Below are 22,710 nucleotides of genomic sequence, written 5' to 3' on the forward strand. Positions count from 1 at the left end.
TCTCTGACTCCATCTTTTAAAACAATACAACTATGAATTGTAATTTTGTTCAATTTCAATTCCTATTGAATTAGAGTTTCTACAGCATCATCACATGTGCATGTATTAAAAAGATAAAGACAGTGTAAAACATAAATACTATCTACACCAGGTAAATGACATATGGACTCTTGTTGGATAAACTCACTCACCTCAGCTGTGAGATGTAGGGCAGACACTGAAGGAAACTCTTCACTTCACTCTCTTCATCTGACCAACCCTTCAGCTCTACTGGTTTCTTCTCTGGTTGGAGTTTCAGCACTTCTAGGAGGAGGGAGGCCTTTCTCTCTGAGAGCTCTATAGACCAGACTGCAGGAGCTGACTGGTAAACTGTCTGTAATGTGGGAAGGAAACTCCTGCCTGTTTGAGTCTCATAGTCCTTCACATGTGAGCACAGATCCAGCAGGAAATCACATTTCTGATTGTGATATACTTCAGACAGTGACAACACTTTCTCTACAGTTGTTTGTATGGTTCCTCTCTCATGGAGAGCTGCTTGAAGACACAGATTCAGTAGGAATGTCTTCTCTCTCCTTGTCCTCTCTTCAGGGGATCTTCTCTGATCTTGTGGAGGAGTAAAACTGCAAGAACAGTTTAACAACAAATAGATGAATATGTGAGATATGATATGTATTTCTGAAGGTCACATTATGGTGTGTAAAATACAATGACTATCTTTCTAAACTCATCATCCACTTCAATTGTTCCTTATAATCCTGACCACAAAGTAAGATTGCATCTTTTTAAACACTAAGTGTCTGTTTAGTATATTAATTTACTGCAGAAAGCTACAAACTTCCTCTCTAAAGGGAAATACAGTGTCATGACGTTGGCCTGGGCGTAGGTTTATGACAGTCATAAATACCTCTTCCCCCCTTTCCTCTCCCTACTCTACTGATGTGACGTTAGAATACCCCTTTTGGTTAACATAGAGATTCTGGGAACATCAGAAGTTGGGGGGGAAATGAACTATATTCTGGTAATCCGACCAACTGAACATATGCGGTGGTACTTAAGGTATATTATGTCAGTTCGGTTGCCCTCTGACACATTCTCATCAATGATAGAATGACATAAACTCTACTGTGGAAAGTCTGCACATCAGAGGTATCGGATTCACATGGAATTGTTGTTTAATTCAAATGTTTGAATATGAAATTATTTGTGAAGAGATTAAATGTAATTTTAGCTTCCAAATGAGAGATTTGGGTTTTCATAAGTTTAGTGCTCTGCTCAACCAGTGGCCCGTCCCTGTGAAGAGACATGGGTTATAAACTTTTCAGACACACCCCTCTCCCTCCACTATAAAAGCCATTGACGAAGATTTAACCTTCTGTTCCGGGTACATTAGGATGACGATCCCATGTCAGAATGTTTCAGGTAATAACTACAGAACGAAGCCAACATCAGCATGAGCTTTGGTTGCGAATGGTATGAACTTTGAACTCTTATTCACTACCGAAGTGATACGTCCTAGCCGTTGGGTTAGCAGCTGCAAACATAAATTAGGATAGGACAGACAGAGTATCCCGTCTACCACACAACTATCCAATTGACCACCAGAGACATCATTCTTCAAAGGACAAAGGACCCGGTTGGGAAACACGGCCTTCCATCTAACACCAACCTACTGAAGCGCAGCTCAGAGTAAATATTTATTGCATTTTCCTTTTCCAAATGGGCGGTAATTTAGAATGCATAAGATATTGAATTTACGATAGCACAGCTTCGCCTCTGTTCCAGCTTCCCGCTCTTTCACTCAAACCCAGTCCTTTTTCTTTTGTGTAACAAGCTGTCATATCTGTTCCGCCCGCTAGGGACATTTTCCTTTATGACGTAATTTGTAATCAAGGTATGATTCTTTCCGTGTATACAGTGGGGCAAAATAGTATTTATTCAGCCACCAATTGTGCAAGTTCTCCCACTTAGAAAGATGAGAGAGGCCTGTAATTTTCATCATAAGTACACTTCAACTATGACAGACAAAATTAGAAAAAAAATCCAGAAAATCACATTGTAGGACTTTTAATGAATTTATTTACAAATGATGGTGGAAAATAAGTATTTGGTCAATAACAAAAGTTTATCTCAATACTTTGTTATATACCCTTTGTTGGCAATGACAGAGGTCAAACGTTTTATGTAAGTCTTCACAAGGTTTTCACACACTGTTGCTGGTATTTTGGCCCATTCCTCCATGCAGATCTCATCTAGAGCAGTGATGTTTTGGGGCTGTTGCTGGGCAACACGGACTTTCAACTCCAAAGATTTTCTATGGGGTTGAGATCTGGAGACTGGCTAGGCCACTCCATGACCTTGAAATGCTTCTTACGGAGCCACTCCTTCGTTGCCCGGGCGGTGTGTTTGGGATCATTGTCATGCTGAAAGACCCAGCCACGTTTCATCTTCAATGCCCTTGCTGATGGAAGGAGGTTTTCACTCAAAATCTCACGATACATGGCCCCATTCATTCTTTCCTTTACACGGATCAGTCGTCCTGGTCCCTTTGCAGAAAAACAGCCCCAAATCATGATGTTTCCACCCCCATGCTTCACAGTAGGTATGGTGTTCTTTGGATGCAACTCAGCATTCTTTGGCCTCCAAACACGACGAGTTGAGTTTTTACCAAAAAGTTATATTTTGGTTTCATCTGACCATATGACATTCTCCCAATCTTCTTCTGGATCATCCAAATGCTCTCTAGCAAACTTCAGACGGGCCTGGACATGTACTGGCTTAAGCAGGGGGACACGTCTGGCACTGCAGGATTTGAGTCCCTGGCGGCGTAGTGTGTTACTGATGGTAGGCTTTGTTACTTTGGTCCCAGCTCTCTGCAGGTCATTCACTAGGTCCCCCCGTGTGGTTCTGGGATTTTGCTCACCGTTCTTGTGATCATTTTGACCCCACGGGGTGAGATCTTGCGTGGAGCCCCAGATCGAGGGAGATTATCAGTGGTCTTGTATGTCTTCCATTTCTTAATAATTGCTCCCACAGTTGATTTCTTCAAACCAAGCTGCTTACCTATTGCAGATTCAGTCTTCCCAGCCTGGTGCAGGTCTACAATTTTGTTTCTGGTGTCCTTTGACAGCTCTTTGGTCTTGGCCATAGTGGAGTTTGGAGTGTGGCTGTTTGAGGTTGTGGACAGGTGTCTTTTATACTGAAAACAAGTTCAAACAGGTGCCATTAATACAGGTAACGAGTGGAGGCCAGAGGAGCCTCTTAAAGAAGAAGTTACAGGTCCGTGAGAGCCAGAAATCTTGCTTGTTTGTAGGTGACCAAATACTTATTTTCCACCATAATTTGCAAATAAATTCATTAAAAATCCTACAATGTGATTTTCTGGAGAATTTTTTTTCTCATTTTGTCTGTCATAGTTGAAGTGTACCTATGATGAAAATTACAGGCCTCTCACATCTTTTTAAGTGGGAGAACTTGCACAATTCGTGGCTGACTAAATACTTTTTTGCCCCACTGTATGTAATTCTGTTGGATTAGTTAGGTATTTGGTAAATAAATAATTAAACCCAATTGTGTATTGCTGATTCAACTTGTTAGCCAGGGTTCGTGAAGATAACCAAGAATTTACAACTTTCAGATGAGACTGAAATAAGGTGACGATTAATATTGACTGCTATTGATTACTCGGTCTTTAAGAGTTTATTCGGAAGAGAACAGCTCTATAAATATTATTTCGTGTTGCCCCGACTTTCTAGTTAATTACATTTACATGATTAGTTCAATCAGGTAATATTAATTACGAAGAAAGTATTTTATAGAATAGCATGTTATAACACTTAATCCGGCATAGCAAAGACACGACAACAGGGACAGACAACTACAATCTCTGAAGTGTACTGATCCAACTCACCTCAGCTGTGAGATGTAGGGCAGACACTGAAGGAAACCCTTCACTTCGCTCTCTTCATCTGACCAGCCCTTCAGCTCTACTGGTTTCTTCTCTGGTTGGAGTTTCAGCACTTCTAGGAGGAGGGAGGCCTTTCTCTCTGAGAGGTCTATGGACCAGACTGCAGGAGCTGGCTGGTAAAGCGGGTTCAATGATGGAAGGACACTCCTGGCTGTTTGATTCCTATTGTACTTCACATGAGAGTACAGATCCAGCAGGATGTCATATCTCTCAGTTTGATACACAGAGAACAGTGACAGCAGTGTGTTCACAGTTCTCTGGACTGTATCTCTGTGATCTAGTGCTGCTTGTAGACACAAATCTAGTAGGACTGCTTTCTCTTCTGTCTCCAGTCTTTCAGGGGATCCTCTCTGATGCTGTAGAGGGGTAAACCTGTGACCCATAAAACACAAGAATGTCTATGTTCAGATAGAAGCAGGGAGAATGTGACTGCTGCCTCTTTTACAGACTGAATACTGTTGTCATGTCTATCTTGTTGTGTTGCTGTAATGTCTTGTTTGTCCGTCTTAGCCTTTTGATAGGTTGTCATTGGAAATAAGAACAATACGTTCTCATTTGACTTAAATAAATTAATAGTCACAAAGACATTGAGTAAATATACATTGGCTGTGGAAACACTCACCTGAGCTTGTTGATATTTGTTAGACACTTTAAAATGGTTTTGCTGAGAGCTTCACTGAGAACAATTCTCTGATCCCAGTGTAGACAGAGACGAACCCTCTCTAGACTCTGTTTCATCACTTCTTCTGCTCTCTCAAACACTCGTCTTTCACCCTGGACTGGAAGGTGCAACTCATTTCCACAGAGACCAAGTAAGCTGGTGAAGTCCATCTCTGCCTCACTTCTCAGCAAAGTTGTCCAGAGTTGACACAGCATTGAGGGGTCAGATGAATCACCAGAGGATGGTCTTTAAATAATGGATTATGAATTAGATTATACAGATTATTTCAAAGTAGCATGACACAGAAGTGTTTATAACTCAGCATCTGAAGGGAAGAGAATATAAGATATATTTTTTTAAAGATGGGTTGTTTCATCCCCATTTCTCTTTCTTTGGCTAATTAATTGGAAATAAACTGGTGAATTAGAGAACACAAATATTACCCAAGATGTCTGACGTTCTTCAGAGAGCCCAGTATCAGCCTTACTCCTTGGTCTGACACAGTGCAGCTGTCCAGGTCCAAGCCAACATTTCTCTCTGCAGACTGACTGGTCACATAAGAGACTGCACAGCACTGGTGAGGATCAAGATGTTCTCCACTCAGGTCTAGATGATAGTCCAGTTTGTCCAGGAGAAGCTGACAGGCATCAGTAGACTGATATTCATACAAGCACTGACACAAAAACAGAAGATCTATCTCAAACTCAGGAGCACCACCTTCTGCATGATCTTGGTTTGTTTGAGATGGAAGAAATGTGTTCACCACTTCCTTGAAGAACCAATCTGACGTCTTCTTGATCTGTTGATCTGGAACTAGACCGTTTACCAATCTAATTTTCCTCTCATTCAGAAGCCCACACAGGAAAGGAATCAAGTATTTTGTGTGTTTCCATTCTTCAGTCTGGCACTTCTCTAGAACCTCTCTGATTTTGTCTGGATTCTGTAAGAGCCAAAGGGCACCAAAGAACTCCTGCATTGTGTAGTGGAGAAATGCTGAGTAGGTGTCTGACGCTGTGGGTGCAACCTTAACCATAAGTGCCCCCAAGAATGCAAAATGGACACTGCTTTCTTCACAACTCAGTGTTGTCAAGTTCATGTTTTTTTCATTTGTCGCATCAAAAGCAATTTCTGCCAAAGACAATATTTTCTCTTTGTTTTCTTTGAGACACTTGTCGGTATCCTTACATCGTTTGGCACTGTGTTTTTGGATGCAGTGACGGAGGATGTTAATGTACATTTCAGTTATTGTGCATGTCTGTTTAGGAGCCTCTGAGGTAGGGAAATAAATGCAGGCAACCACCATCAGTGCGTACATTGGGACATGGCACAGACTGAACAACTCTAGGTTGTTTAACACACTGCTCAAGGAGTCAGGCTCAGCACTCAGCATCTGTGTTAAGTAAGTCCTGATGGATTCATCACTGAACCCTTTGACCTCCACTCTGAACCAGTCTGTGGGCCAGTCTGTCAGGAAGTCTTCAGATTGATCTGGTCTGCATGTGGTCACAATCTTTGCATCAGGGAGGAGTTTCTCCACAAGGTCCTTTACTACCGATAGATAGGAGAGGTCTGTGATTCCATCAAATATGATGACAACGTTTTCAGAGTTCTTCTTAATATCCTGTAACACTTCTTCTTTGCTTTCTTTTGGCTCACTGTTCATGTTAAAGAGAAGGTCCTCCAGGTTCATGGGTTTTCTATGTGAAATGTCTCTCACCTCAAAATAAAACATGTAATCTAGTTCTCTGTGATCTTTCTCTGCCCAGAGGTTCAACATTTGATGGGCGACTGTTGTTTTTCCAATTCCAGGTTTTCCAACCAGGAGGATTTTTTTCTCATGTGTTTTTAGCAGCTCAGCCGGGGATGTTTCCTGTTTGGCCATGGGGATGAAGCTCTTTAGCTTTTTAGGGCGAACTTTCTTGCATCTTTTATTCTTCATTTTAATTTTAGAGTCAGATGAATGCACATGTGTATCTAACACAAGAGGGGTGTAAGAGAAAGTCCCCTCATTTCTAAATCTCTCTGGTAGGAGACTACAGTTTTGTTTCCATGCACCCTCTGTGATCTTCCGTGCTTCACATTTCAGCTGTGTCTGATATCTGTGACAGGGTTTTGAACCTAAATAAGGGTATTAAGGGAAGAGAGAGTAAATGCACTGTGCCAACAAATCAAAGCGAATCTAAAGGACGAGAGAAAATCAGGATAGAAAGCTACAAGGATACACTGGTAGATCTTCATAGATTGAAGGTGATCTTTTGGGGATAAATGGTCATCAAAAACAAGAAGGACCAAGGGGCACTAAAAACAAAGTTAAAATGTATTATGATGGGCATGTTCAATAGAACAATATCTATAAAGACTCTGACACGTTTCAGCATAGCCTTCATCAAGGAGGACAATAACACAAATCTCTATTGAACATGCCATCATAATGAAGGTTTTTTACTTCATGAAAAGGACATTGGTCGTCCTTGTTTTTGAATCTAAAAAGGTACATTAACCCCCCTTCAATGTGCTCTTCAAATAGCTTCCCCAGCACCATGGAACCAAAGGAATAGTGCCAAAAGTACAAACCCTGTTCACTGAGTCGCACAGTAAGCTAAATTAACCACACCTAAAATAATATTTGAAAGACAAATTTCAACATGTCTGCTATTTTCAGCCCAGCCAATTGTATACTACAGTTGAAGTCGGAAGTTTACATACACTTAGGTTGGAGTCATTAAAACTCGTTTTTCAACCACTCCACAAATTTCTTGTTAACAAACTATATTTTTGGCAAGTCGGTTTCATACATCTACTTTGTGCATGACGCAAGTCATGTTTCCAAAAATTGTTTACAGACAGATTATTTCACTTATAATTAATTGTATCACAATTCCAGTGGGTCAGAAGTTTACATACACTAAGTTGACTGTGCCTTTAAACAGCTTGGAAATTTTCAGAATATGATGACATGGCTTTAGAAGCTTCTGATAGGCTAATTGACATCATTTGAGTCAATTGGAGGTGTACCTGTGAATGTATTTCAAGGCCTACCTTCAAACTCATTGCTTGATATCATGGGAAAATCAAAAGAAATCAGCCAAGACCTCAGAAAAGAAATTGTAGACCTCCACAAGTCTGCTTCATCCTTGGGAGCAATTTCCAAACGTCTGAAGGTACCACGTTCATCTGTACAAACAACAGTACGCAAGTATAAACACCATGGGACCACGCAGCCGTCATACCGCTCAGGAAGGAGACGCATTCTGTCTCCTAGAGATTAACAAACTTTGTCGCGGAAAAGTGCAAATCAATCCCAGAACAACAGCAAAGGACCTTGTGAAGATGCTGGAGGAAACAGGTACAAAAGTATCTATATCCACAGTAAAATGAGTCCTATATCGACGTAACCTGAAAGGCCGCTCAGCAAGGAAGAAGCCACTGCTCCAAAAAGCGCCATAAAAAGCCAGACTACGGTTTGCAACTGCATATGGGGATAAAGATCAAACTTTTGGGAGAAATGTCCTCTGGTCTGATTAAACAAAAATAGAACTGTTTGACCATAATGACCATCGTTATGTTTGGAGGAAAAATAGGGAGGCTTGCAAGCCGAAGAACACCATCCCAACCGTGAAGCACGGGTGTGGCAGCGTCATGTTATGGGGGTGCTTTGCTGCAGGAGGGACTGGTGCACATCACAAAATAGATGGCTTCATGAGGAAGGACAATTATGTGGATATATTGAAGCAACATCTCAAGGCATCAGTCAGGAAGTTAAAGCTTGGTCACAAATGGGTCTTCCAAATTGACAATGACCCCAAGCATACTTCCAAAGTTGTGGTAATATGGCTTAAGGGCAACAAAGTCAAGGTATTGGAGCGGCCATCACAAAGCCCTGACCTCAATCCTATAGAACATTTGTGGGCAGAACTGAAAACCTGTGTGCGAGCAAGGAGGCCTACAAACCTGACTCAGTTACACCAGCTCTGTCAGGAGGAATGGGCCAAAATTCATCCAACTTATTGTGGGAAGGTTGTGGAATGCTACCCAAAACGTTTGACCCAAGTTAAACAATTTAAAGGCAATGCTACCAAATACTAATTCAGTGTATTTAAACTTCTGACCCACTGGGAACGTGATGAAAGAAATAAAAGCTGAAATAAATCATTCTCTCTACTAATATTCTGACATTTCACATTCTTAAAATAAAGTGGTGATCCTAACTGACCTAAGACAGGGAATTTTTACTAGGATTAAATGTCAGGAATTGTGAAAAACCGAGTTTAAATGTATTTGGCTAAGGTGTATGTAAACTTCCGACTTCAACTGTATATAGTGTATACTAATAGGATACTATACAATCACTTACCAACAAGGTAGTCTGTCATCTCTGGGTCTTCCTCGAAGGGGAAGCAGCTGATCCATTGCTGTAAGTCAGCGTCGCCTAAGGTCCTCTTCCTTGTGATGTCGAGAATCATCAGTAACTCGTAGCATGCAGCCTCTCCTTTGGCTGAGACCCAGTCCAGAATTCTTCTGGTTTGGTCAAAACGGTCAACTTCAGCCTGAATTTTACTGACTTCCTCCTCGTGAAGAACCTTGCGCTGGAACAGGTTTTCCACAATGAGGGGCAGATTCTGGAGCCTTCCAATGAGACGTAACCTTCCATTTGTAATGTACTCTAAAGCAGATTGTCTTGTAGAAGCCATGTCTCAGGTTGTTTCTGCAGCATCACTGGTATGTTTCAACACGTAGGATCTCTGGAAGAAGACAGTACATAGTCAGTCAATAGTAGAACAATCAAGTAATGATTAGGTTTATTTATTAAATTTAACTTTTTATCCCATGTAAATAAACATACACCAACTACATGTGACTGTATCTATGACAATGGAGTAAAACAAGAGTATATTTGGGGTTCTGATGGGGTCAGATAAAAGATGGATGACAGTTGAACTGATTCAGTTAAGTTAACTGCACTATGGTTACCTGAACGTTGTTGGACATGATCTCTTCCATGCATATCAGTAACAGTACTTCTCCTGGAGTAGGATATTAAAATACTACTCATATTACACATATGATATATCTAGCAATTCATTTTTTCAGAAAATAACTGATCTGTGGGTCAGTGGAGGATAATTAGTGGAGGATAATCAGTGGAGGATAATCAGTGGAGGATAATTAGTGGAGGATAATCAGTGGAGGATAATCAGTGGAGGATAATCAGTGGAGGATAATTAGTGGAGGATAATCAGTGGAGGATAATTAGTGGAGGATAATCAGTGGAGGATAATCAGTGGAGGATAATTAGTGGAGGATAATCAGTGGAGGATAATCAGTGGAGGATAATTAGTGGAGGATAATCAGTGGAGGATAATCAGTGGAGGATAATTAGTGGAGGATAATTAGTGGAGGACAATCAGTGGAGGATAATCAGTGGAGGATAATCAGTGGAGGATAATTAGTGGAGGATAATCAGTGGAGGATAATCAGTGGAGGATAATCAGTGGAGGATAATTAGTGGAGGATAATCAGTGGAGGATAATCAGTGGAGGATAATTAGTGGAGGATAATTAGTGGAGGACAATCAGTGGAGGACAATCAGTGGAGGATAATCAGTGGAGGATAATTAGTGGAGGATAATTAGTGGAAGATAATTAGTGGAGGACAATCAGTGGAGGATAATCAGTGGAGGATAATCAGTGGAGGATAATTAGTGGAGGATAATTAGTGGAGGATAATCAGTGGAGGACAATCAGTGGAGGATAATTAGTGGAGGATAATTAGTGGAAGATAATTAGTGGAGGACAATCAGTGGAGGATAATTAGTGGAGGATAATTAGTGGAGGATAATTAGTCGAGGACAATCAGTGGAGGATAATTAGTCGAGGACAATCAGTGGAGGATAATTAGTGGAGGATCATCAGTGGAGGATAATCAGTGGAGGATAATCAGTGGAGAATAATCAGTGGAGGATAATTAGTGGAGGATAATTAGTGGAGGATAATCAGTGGAGGATAATTAGTGGAGGATAATCAGTGGAGGATAATCAGTGGAGGATAATCAGTGGAGGATAATTAGTGGAGGATAATCAGTGGAGGATAATCAGTGGAGGATCATCAGTGGAGGATAATCAGTGGAGGATAATTAGTGGAGGACAATCAGTGGAGGATAATCAGTGGAGGATAATTAGTGGAGAATAATCAGTGGAGGATAATTAGTGGAGGATAATTAGTGGAGGATAATCAGTGGAGGATAATTAGTGGAGGATAATCAGTGGAGGATAATCAGTGGAGGATAATCAGTGGAGGATAATTAGTGGAGGATAATCAGTGGAGGACAATCAGTGGAGGATAATCAGTGGAGGATAATCAGTGGAGGATAATTAGTGGAGGATAATCAGTGGAGGATAATTAGTGGAGGATAATTAGTGGAGGATAATCAGTGGAGGATAATTAGTGGAGGATAATCAGTGGAGGATAATCAGTGGAGGATAATCAGTGGAGGATAATTTTTTATCCTTTATCAATTTTCGAGTAGAATGAGCAGCAGCTACGTTTGGCTACATACGGACTTTTAGTGGAATTACCATTAATGTGATTGGATGTTAACCTGTCTAGGATGAGAGTGGCGCTAGCGGCACTCCCCCCCCACCCCCACTGAAAAACCAGTGCCGCGAAATTCAAAAAAAATATTTTTTTTAAATATTTAACTTTCACACATTAAAGTCCAATACAGCTAATGAAAGACACAGATCTTGTGAATCCAGTCAACATGTCCGATTTTTTAAATGTTTTACAGGGAAGACACAATATGTAAAGATGTACACATTAGCACCTAAAAACACATTAGCATAATCCACCATCTTTTATTTGTCCACCAACACCAGTAGCTATCACCAATTCGGCTAAACTAAGATATTTATAGCCCCTAACCAAGAAAAAAACTAATCAGATGACAGTCTGATAACATATTTATGGTATGGGATAGGTTTTGTTAGAAAAAAGTGCATATTTCAGGTAGATGGCATAGGTTACAATTGCAACCACCGTCACAAATGGAATAGACAAACTACTTAGAGCAACGTGTTTACCTACTTACTAATCATCAAACATTTCGTAAAAATACACAGCATACACGAATCGAAAGACACAGATCCTGTGAATACAGACAATATTTCAGATTTTCTAAGTGTCTTACAGCGAAAACACAATAAATCGTTATATTAGCATAGCACATAGCACATAGCAGCCCAGCATTGATTCTAGCCAAAGTGAGCGATAAAAGTAAACATCGCCAAAATATATTAATTTTTTCACTAACCTTCTCAGAATTCTTCAGATGACACTCCTGTAACATCATATTACACAATCCATATAGAGTTTGATCGAAAATGTTTATATTTAGCCACCAAAATCATGGTTAGACAATGTGAAATGTAGCTCAGCTGGTCAGAAAAAGTCTGTGCGCCACTTAGACAGTGATCTACTCTTATACATAAATACTCATAAACGTGACTAAAAAATATAGGGTGGACAGGGATTGATAGACAATTTAATTCTTAATACAATTGCGTTATTACATTTTTTAATTTATCCTTACTTTTCAATACAGTTTGCGCCAAGCGAAGCTACGTCAAAAAACATGGCGTCCTAAGCCACTAAAATGTTTCGACAGAAACACGATTTATCATAATAAAAATGTCCTACCTTGAGCTGTTCTTCCATCAGTATCTTGGGCAAAGGATCCTTTCTTGGGAGAAATCGTCTTTTGGTGGAAAGCTGTCCTCTTGCCATGTGGAAATGTCAACTGCGTTCGGGATGAACTGAAAAGCGTGCCCAACTTTTCACATCGTTGCAAAAATAAATGTCCCAAAATCGCACTAAACGGATATAAATTGCTATAAAACGCTTTAAATTAACTACCTTATGATGTTTTTAACTCCTATAACGAGTGAAAAGATGACCGGAGAAATATAACAGGCTAAACTAACGCTTGGAACAGGAGCGGGTCGGTGTCCAGCACGCGCGTTACGCAGCAAGGAAAGACTTGCTAGCTACAGGGTTTTTTAATTTATAGGGCCTGTGAACGCGCAATCGACCCCATTGGAATCGTCATCACGTAAAGGCATCCAGGGGAAGACGTAAGAAGTGTCCGTATAGTCATAGCAATGACAGTGCCCTTTTAACTGACTTCAGAAGAGTGGCCAACATTTCTCAAATCTGACTCCATGTCAGGGAAATTGCTGTAGAATGGGCTCTGTTCCACTTAGAGACAAAATTTCAACTCCTATAGAAACTATAGACTGTTTTCTATCCAATAATAATAATAATATGCATATTGTACGATCAAGGATTTTGTGGGAAGCCGTTTCAAAAATTAGCCAAGTTAGCATAAATAGTCTAAACAGCGCCCCCATCCCCAACAGGTTAATTATTTGACTAGGCTACTTGTATTTCACATTGTGTTGTTATTTCGCTAAAAACTAGATGGTTTAATTGTATTTTTGGCAGTGAAACGAGGCTACTCAGATAAGAAACGAAACAGAACCTAAATGTATAGCCCCGTTGGAAAATCTAAATGGACTGTTTGTAAATGTGAACCACATTTTTATTTGGCGTACCCCCGATGGCATTGCCAGCTTGGGAATAGCTGGTCTAGATTGAAGATGGGAAGGTTAAGACAACAACGTCACAATAATGAGGAGGTTCTACCGCTCTGATTCAACCATTGGACCAGCTCAAGCGTTGTAGCTACGCTGCCTCGGCAGAAGGTAAGCGGTCAGAAGCAGATCATAAGAGAATGTCAGAAAAAGACAACCATCTAGTCTGCTAGCTAACGTTAGCATATAAGATACATCTTATTCATACATAGCTGACATAGCTAGCTAGTCAGGTTGAAGATGGGTTGAAGACAACCATCTAGCCTGCTAGCTAACGTTAGCATATAAGATACATCTTATTCATACATAGCTGACATCGCTAGCTGATCAGGTTGAAGACAACCATCTAGCCTGCTAGCTAACGTTAGCATATAAGATACATCTCAATCATATATAGCTGACATAGCTAGCTAGTCAGGTTGAAGATGGGTTTAAGACAACAATCTAGCCTGCTAGCTAACGTTAGCATATACGATACATCTCAATCATATATAGCTGACATAGCTAGCTGATCAGGTTGAAGACTGTAAACTCTCCTTCCAGTCTCACATTAAGCATCTCCAATCCAAAATGAAATCTAGAATCGGCTTACTATTTCACAACAAAGCCTCCTTCACTCATGCTGCCAAACATACCCTTGTAAAACTGACTATCCTACCGATCCTTGACTTCAGCAATGTCATTTACAAAATAGCCTCCAAACCTCTACTCAGCAAATTGGATGTAGTCTATCACAGTGCCATCCGTTTTGTCACCAAAGCCCCATATGCTACCCACCACTGCGACCTGTATGCTCTTGTTGGCTGGGCCTCGCTACATATTCATTGCCAAACCCAGTGCTACAGGTCATCTATAAGTCTTTGCTAGGTAAAGCCCCGGCTTATCTCAGCTCACTGGTCACCACAGCAACACCCACCGTTAGCACGCGCTCCAGCAGGTATATTTCACTGGTCATCCCCAAAGCCAACACCTCCTTTGGCCGCCTTTCCTTCCAGTTCTCTGATACCAATGACTGGAACGAATTGCAAAAATCACTGAAGCTGGAGACTTATATCTCCCTCTCTAACTTTAGGCATCAGGTGTCAGAGCAGCTTACCTATCACTGTACCTGTGCACAGCCCATCTCCAAATAGCACACCCAACTATCTCATCCCGATATTGTTATTTTTTGTTGTTGTTGCTCTTTTGCACCCCAGTATCTCTACTTGCACATCACCATCTGCAAGTCATACATCTCATTCATACATAGCTGAATAGCTAGCTGGTCAGGTTGAAGATGGGTTTAAGACAACCATCTAGCCTGCTAGCTAACGTTAGCATATAAGATACATCTCATTCATACATAGCTGACATAGCTAGCTAGTCAGGTTGAAGATGGGTTTAAGACAACCATCTAGCCTGCTAGCTAACGTTAGCATATAAGATACATCTCATTCATACATAGCTGACATAGCTAGCTAGTCAGGTTGAAGATGGGTTTAAGACAACCATCTAGCCTGCTAGCTAACGTTAGCATATAAGATACATCTTATTCATACATAGCTGACATAGCTAGCTAGTCAGGTTGAAGACAACCATCTAGCCTGCTAGCTAACGTTAGCATATACGATACATCTCAATCATATATAGCTGACATAGCTAGCTAGTCAGGTTGAAGATGGGTTTAAGACAACCATCTAGCCTGCTAGCTAACGTTAGCATATACGATACATCTCAATCATATATAGCTGACATAGCTAGCTGGTCAGGTTGAAGACAACCATCTAGCCTGCTAGCTAACGTTAGCATATAAGATACATCTTATTCATATATAGCTGACATAGCTAGCTGATCAGGTTGAAGATGGGTTGAAGACAACCATCTAGCCTGCTAGCTAACGTTAGCATATAAGATACATCTTATTCATACATAGCTGACATAGCTAGCTGGTCAGGTTGAAGACAACCATCTAGCCTGCTAGCTAACGTTAGCATATAAGATACATCTTATTCATACATAGCTGACATAGCTAGCTGGTCAGGTTTAAGACAACCATCTAGCCTGCTAGCTAACGTTAGCATATAAGACACATCTTATTCATACACAGCTGACATAGCTAGCTGGTCAGGTTGAAGATGGGAAGATCCAGACAAAGTAATCATTCCATGTGGAATATTAGCTAATGAGTGGGACCATCACCATTGCTGGATTCTATAAGATAAACATTGAAAACGTGACCAGTGATCTGGACATCTAGTAATCAAGTAGCTGTAGATTATTTAAACTAGTAGCACAAAGAGTTATGGGATATTATAATCCTCTTGTCTGAACCTGTACATTCCGAACCTGTACATTCTGAACCATGGGAACACTCAAAATGGCCGCCAGACCACCCATTATGACGTCATTGACTTGAATGGAGACGATCTTCTATTCATTCTTGTTTCTATGGTTACCCCGATATAGGACGCTGCGCATGCGTGCATTGGCGTCCTCGGTGGCTACAATGCGGGGCCTGCAAAATAACTGGCAACATTGTGTAGGCGGGTAGACTACTTGTTTCCCAAATCCTGTTATTGAATATCGATAATCCGTAACTCCTTGTCCGTCGGTCAGGGTTCTATCATGTGTGGATATCTGTAGACCTATAGAAACCGTCTGAACCGAACTTTTCTCCAAACCGGCACCTTGGCTGTGGTAGACAGCGCGCAAGAAGCCCTTCCTCGTAGCCTAATACAGGGAAGTTATAGGTGCCGGTTTGGAGACAAGTTCGGTTCAGACGGTTTCTATAAAGTTATCCACACACAATCCGGTCCGACGGACAAGGGATTATAGACACATATGCCTTCAGTAACAGGGTTTTCGTAAACAAGTAGGCTACCCCCCCTAAAGAATTTCACCTGTTATTTTCCGGGCACCGCATTGTAGCCACCTACTGTAGGACGCCATGCGCAGCGTCCGATATAGGGCTATACTGGGCACAGATGAGGTCTTTATAAATTATATTCTTCATGAATCGTTAAATTAAATGGCCATTGAACAGTTATATTGCAGATTGTTGCCTACCTTATCGTTGTATCGTCTCTCTCCCTCCACCTGAGTGGAGAATAGCAGGATTCATCCTAATATTATGTGGATCACTGGATGATAGTAATACAACCTGAAAGGATATTAGGACACACATCAAACTAGACTGTAAATGTGTTGTCATTTCCTATCGACAACTACATCTACTAGTTGTCTGCTGCTACAGTTACCTTGTGTGTCGATATACCTATTTTACTTTCACTTATACTTCCGTGTATAGAAACATTATTGGGGGCGGTTCAGCAAGACGCAATGTTTTTGAACAGATATAAAATACACTATGTAGGACAAACATGCCTCAGACATTTAGAAATAAGAAATCACATCTATTCATGACATTTAGAATAAGGAATCACGTCTATTCATGACATTTAGAATAAGGAATCACGTCTATTCATGACATTTAGAATAAGGAATCACGTCTATTCATGACATTTAGAATAAGGAATCACATCTATTCATGACATTTAGAATAAGGAATCACGTCTATTCATGACATTTAGAATAAGGAATCACGTCTATTCATGACATTTAGAATAAGGAATCACATCTATTCATCACATTTAGAATAAGGAATCACATCTATTCATCACATTTAGAATAAGGAATCACGTCTATTCATGACATTTAGAATAAGGAATCACATCTATTCATGACATTTAGAATAAGGAATCACATCTATTCATCACATTTAGAATAAGGAATCACATCTATTCATGACATTTAGAATAAGGAATCACATCTATTCATGACATTTAGAATAAGGAATCACATCTATTCATGACATTTAGAATAAGGAATCACATCTATTCATGACATTTAGAATAAGAAATCACATCTATTCATGACATTTAGAATAAGGAATCACATCTATTCATGACATTTAGAATAAGGAATCACGTCTATTCATGACATTTAGAATAAGGAATCACGTCTATTCATGACATTTAGAATAAGGAATTACGTCTATTCATGACATTTAGAATAAGGAATCACATCTATTCATGACATTTAGAATAAGGAATCACGTCAGCTCTATTCTTGCCATTTTTAATGGCAACATTCGACAATCTTTGGCTACTGAAAATGGTTTTGTTGTAGTCGTCACCAGCAGGTAAGCCGTCTCATACTTTTCAGGGGTGTATTCAATAGTGCAGATCGTAGCAAAATGTTTTGCAACAAGAACGAGCGTTTCTTTCTTGACAAGTTCAGGTTAGTCCCTCCCTGTTTCTGACGGTTTGTTTCCATTTGGTTCCTAATGAATACGCCTCGGGGCAACGTTCTGTTGCCAAACGTTGTCGATAGAATTAGCAGATATAGAGCCGACCTGATTTACTATTCTTAATGTCAGAGAGGCATGTTTGTTCATAACATCTGAACGTTCCAAAACGTTGGGTCCTGTTCAGTGAACATGCCCCAGTTAGTTTAGTCCCGGGCAATGACTATCATTTCATTCATGCATTATGAATGAAGTCGGTCGGTCGGTCGGTCTATTAAAAGCTACAGGAGTTATAATCTTAATGACGTGTAAACTATGATGCAGAACTTGTCTCTGGAGTTTCCAGGCTGCTTGCTGAATGAATGATCTACAGCAGTGAGCAGTCAGTGGTCTGTTGCAGTCTGAGTCTGATGCTTTAACTTAGAAGCTTCAGCAGTTTAACATCCAGTCTGTTCTACAAGGACCCTTCATGTACTATTATAACATGTTCTAGTATATAAAGTCTGAATGATCAGTTTTAGCTGAATACAGTCTCTCTTTATTGCAGTTAGCCTGCCGAACACTATCAGGCTACGACATGGTTATTACACTACCAGGCTACGACATGGTTATTACACTATCAGGCTACTACATGGTTATTACACTATCAGGTTACGACATGGTTATTACACTATCAGGTTACGACATGGTTATTACACTACCAGGCTCCGACATGGTTATTACACTACCAGGCTACGACATGGTTATTACACTATCAGGTTACGACATGGTTATTACACTATCAGGCTACGACACGGTTATTATACGATCAGGCTACGACAGGGTTATTACACTATCAGGCTAAGACATGGTTATTACACTATCAGATTACGACGTGGTTATTACACTATCAGGCTACGACATGGTTATTACACTATCAGGTTACGACATGGTTATTACACTATCAGGCTACGACATGGTTATTACACTATCAGGTTACGACATGGTTATTACACTACCAGGCTAGCACATGGTTATTACACTATCAGGCTACGACATGGTTATTACACTATCAGGCTACGACATGGTTATTACACTATCATATATATAAGAGTTGTGTCATGATTAGAGGGTCAAATGCGTGTCTCACCGCCAATGGATGAGAGTTGGCACCTCTGTTATGACAGGTGTAGGGCGTGTCTCACCTCCAGTGGGTGAGAGTTGGCAGCTCCGTGAGGACAGGTGTCGGGCGTGTCTCACCTCCAGTGGGGGAGAGTTGTCACCTCTGTTATGACAGGTGTCGGGCGTGTCTCACCTCCAGTGGGGGAGAGTTGGCAGCTCTGTTATGACAGGTGTCGGGCGTGTCTCACCTCCAGTGGGGGAGAGTTGTCACCTCTGTTATGACAGGTGTCGGGCGTGTCTCACCTCCAGTGGGTGAGAGTTGTCAGCTCTGTTATGACAGGTGTCGGGCGTGTCTCACCTCCAGTGGGTGAGAGTTGGCAGCTCTGTTATGACAGGTGTCGGGCGTGTCTCACCTCCAGTGGGTAAGAGTTGTCACCTCTGTTATGACAGGTGTCGGGCGTGTCTCACCTCCAGTGGGTGAGAGTTGTCACCTCTGTTATGACAGGTGTCGGGCGTGTCTCATCTCCAGTGGGTGAGAGTTGTCACCTCTGTTATGACAGGTGTCGGGCGTGTCTCACCTCCAGTGGGGGAGAGTTGTGGCAGCTCTGTTATGACAGGTGTCGGGCGTGTCTCACCTCCAGTGGGGGAGAGTTGTCAGCTCTGTTATGACAGGTGTAGGGCGTGTCTCACCTCCAGTGGGTGAGAGTTGTCACCTCTGTTATCCTGTTATGGCTGAAGTGGCAGCATTGAGTAACCTGGAAAGAGGTGGCCATTTCAAACGGCCTCGTACTCAATTCTTGCTGGTACAATATGCATATTATTATTACTATTGGATAGAAAACACTCTCTAGTTTCTAAAACCGTTTGAATTATTTCTCTAAGTGAAACAGAACTCTTTTTACAGCCCATTTCCTATCCGGAAGTGAGATTTCCAAAAGCGAGGTCTCTCTTCAAGAGCTTGTCTATAAAAGGGCATGTCACTTAGGACTGTAGAAACACGTCATACACCTTCCCCTGGGTGTCAAGCGGAAGTGAGAGCAGAAATGACTTGATTATCTTGTTCTGGGATTGAATACAACCTCTTGGAGTGAGAGGTCCGCCATTATTTTTTTTCCGAAGGCGCGAAGTTGGACCTGGACTCGCCTCCTGGAAAACCGTCGTTATAGGTGAATATGATCTCCGGCTTCGATTTTATTTGATACATGTCACAATATCATCCTAAAGTATGTTTTTTCAATATAGTTTAATTATATTATTGAAATTTATTCGGGACTTTACATGTGATGCGTTGGAAGAATTTGTTCAAGAAGGAGAGGTTAGCGCCGCACGGCCAGTGTGCTTGCTAATTCAAGAGGGAAATAGTTCGTTCTGGATCCAAACAAAGACGGTTCTGAACAAAGGACCCCTTGTACAACATTCTGATGGAAGATCAACAAAAATAAGGACCCAATTTGGCATGCTATTTCATATATCTGTCGAACTGTGCTATCGCTACCGTTTGCCTTGAATCAATGCTCTTGTGTGTTAGCTCTTGTAGTAAGTTAATTTAACGATATATTGTGTTTTCGCTGTAAAACACTTAAAAAATCGGAAATATTGGCTGTATTCACAAGATGTTTGTCTTTCATTTGCTATCCACCATATATTTTTCTGAAATGATTTATGATGAGTAATGTAGTTGACGTTGGTGTCTGTATTTACTCTGGCTGCTTCGGTGCTATTTCTGACTGTGGCTATGATGGTAGCTTTGATGGTAGCAGTAATGTAAAACTGATTTATAGCTCAAATATGCACATTTTTCGAACAAAACATAGATTTATTGTGTAACATGTTATAGGACTGTCATCTGAGGGAGTTGTTTCTAGGTTAGTTAGGTTGGTTCTAGGTTAGTTAGGTTGGCTTTGCATGCTACCTGCATGCTACCTGCATGCCACCTGTGCTGTGAAAAATGTCTGTCTGTCTTTTTGTATTTGGTGGTGAGCTAACATAAATATACGTGGTGTTTTCGCTGTAAAACATTTTAAAAATCGGACATGTTGGCTGGATTCACAAGATGTTTATCTTTCAAATGCTGTTTTGGACTTGTTAATGTGTGAAAGTTAAATATAAAAAAAAAATAGATTTTGAATTTCGCGCCCTGCACTTGAGCAAGATGTTGTCATAAGTGTACCGACCTCGGGCTTGCAGCCCTAACAGGTTTTAAGACAGGTGTCGGGCGTGTCTCACCTCCAGTGGGGGAGAGTTGTGGCAGCTCTGTTATGACAGGTGTCAGGCGTGTCTCACCTCCAGTGGGGGAGAGTTGGCACCTCTGTTATGACAGGTGTCGGGCGTGTCTCACCTCCAGTGGGGGAGAGTTGTCACCTCTGTTATGACAGGTGTCGGGCGTGTCTCACCTCCAGTGGGGGAGAGTTGTCACCTCTGTTATGACAGGTGTCGGGCGTGTCTCACCTCCAGTGGGGGAGAGTTGTCACCTCTGTTATGACAGGTGTCGGGCATGTCTCACCTCCAGTGGGTGAGAGTTGGCACCTCTGTTATGACAGGTGTCGGGCGTGTCTCACCTCCAGTGGGGGAGAGTTGGCACCTCTGTTATGACAGGTGTCGGGCGTGTCTCACCTCCAGTGGGTGAGAGTTGGCACCTCTGTTATGACAGGTGTCGGGCGTGTCTCACCTCCAGTGGGGGAGAGTTGGCACCTCTGTTATGACAGGTGTCGGCAACTGCGCTCATGAGGGTTTTCTATTCTAAAAATCAGTTGCCATTCAACAGTTGTAAATACTGCAGATTGTAGGTCTACCGTTCATAGTTGGTCATCCTCTCTCCCTCTCCCGCCTCAGCGGACAGCGGAGACTCGCAGGTTTCATTCCGATGTGGACCAGTGTGGGGTGAGCAGCAATAGAGGAATCGATAGTTCGCCTTCAAAATAAAAGTCCCCCAATGTAACTGATGCAAAACGAAAAAAATGCCACAATTGGACAATATAATGCTAAACAATGTTGGAATGTTGCTGTATAAATTCTAAGACAGTAATATTTGTGTAATTTCAATGTAATTGTTTCTGTTGGTGTCACTGATTAGGCTGAAACCCCATTTCCATGTCCAATCCATGGGTTTGGCTGTACATATAAGAATTCCCACAATGCAATTCTGGGGCAGGGACGAGTTGGGGAACCCTGGTGTGGGCTGTATAAAGGCTACATTCTCTAGAGAAACCCTGGTGTAGGCTGTATAAAGGCTACATTCTCTAGAGAAACCCTGGTGTGGGCTGTATATAGGCTACATTCTCTAGAGAAACCCTGGTGTGGGCTGTATAAAGGCTATATTCTCTAGAGAAACCCTGGTGTGGGCTGTATAAAGGCTACATTCTCTAGAGAAACCCTGGTGTAGGCTGTATATAGGCTACATTCTCTAGAGAAACCCTGGTGTAGGCTGTATAAAGGCTACATTCTCTAGAGAAACCCTGGTGTGGGCTCTAAATAGGCTACATCCTCTAGAGAAACCCTGGTGTGGGCTGTATAAAGGCTACATTCTCTAGAGAAACCCTGGTGTGGGCTGTATATAGGCTACATTCTCTAGAGAAACCCTGGTGTGGGCTGTATATAGGCTACATTCTCTAGAGAAACCCTGGTGTGGGCTGTATATAGGCTACATTCTCTAGAGAAACCCTGGTGTGGGCTGTATAAAGGCTACATTCTCTAGAGAAACCCTGGTGTAGGCTGTATATAGACTACATTCTCTAGAGAAACCCTGGTGTAGGCTGTATAAAGGCTACATTCTCTAGATAAACCCTGGTGTGGGCTGTATAAAGGCTACATTCTCTAGAGAAACCCTGGTGTGGGCTGTATAAAGGCTACATTCTCTAGAGAAACCCTGGTATAGGCTATATATTACCTCAACTATCCTGTACCCCTGCACACTGACTCCGTACCGGTGCCTCCTGTATATAGCCTCGTTGTTGTTATTGTGTTACTAATTTAACTGCCATTTATCGGTAAAGACAACAAGTTAGAACTTCTAAGTTTCCAAGAAATGGAACGTTCCAAAAGGAGATTCCGCC

At 41.4% G+C, this 22,710-nt stretch overlaps 1 protein-coding gene across 1 annotated transcript in view; it reads right to left on the reverse strand.

Annotated features, from left to right (window-relative positions):
* Window positions 1-159: 159 nt before the first annotated feature.
* LOC139577773 (uncharacterized) overlaps window positions 160-22,710 on the reverse strand; it is a 106,438-nt gene continuing 83,887 nt past the window's right edge. The window contains exon 16 of the mRNA XM_071404940.1: window positions 160-620. Coding sequence (XP_071261041.1) covers window positions 188-620 — 433 coding nt within the window. The 3' untranslated portion in view covers window positions 160-187. The remainder of the gene's footprint in view (window positions 621-22,710) is intronic.

The sequence above is a fragment of the Salvelinus alpinus genome, chromosome 6 (assembly GCF_045679555.1).
Source record: "Salvelinus alpinus chromosome 6, SLU_Salpinus.1, whole genome shotgun sequence".
Lineage (NCBI taxonomy): Eukaryota > Metazoa > Chordata > Actinopteri > Salmoniformes > Salmonidae > Salvelinus > Salvelinus alpinus.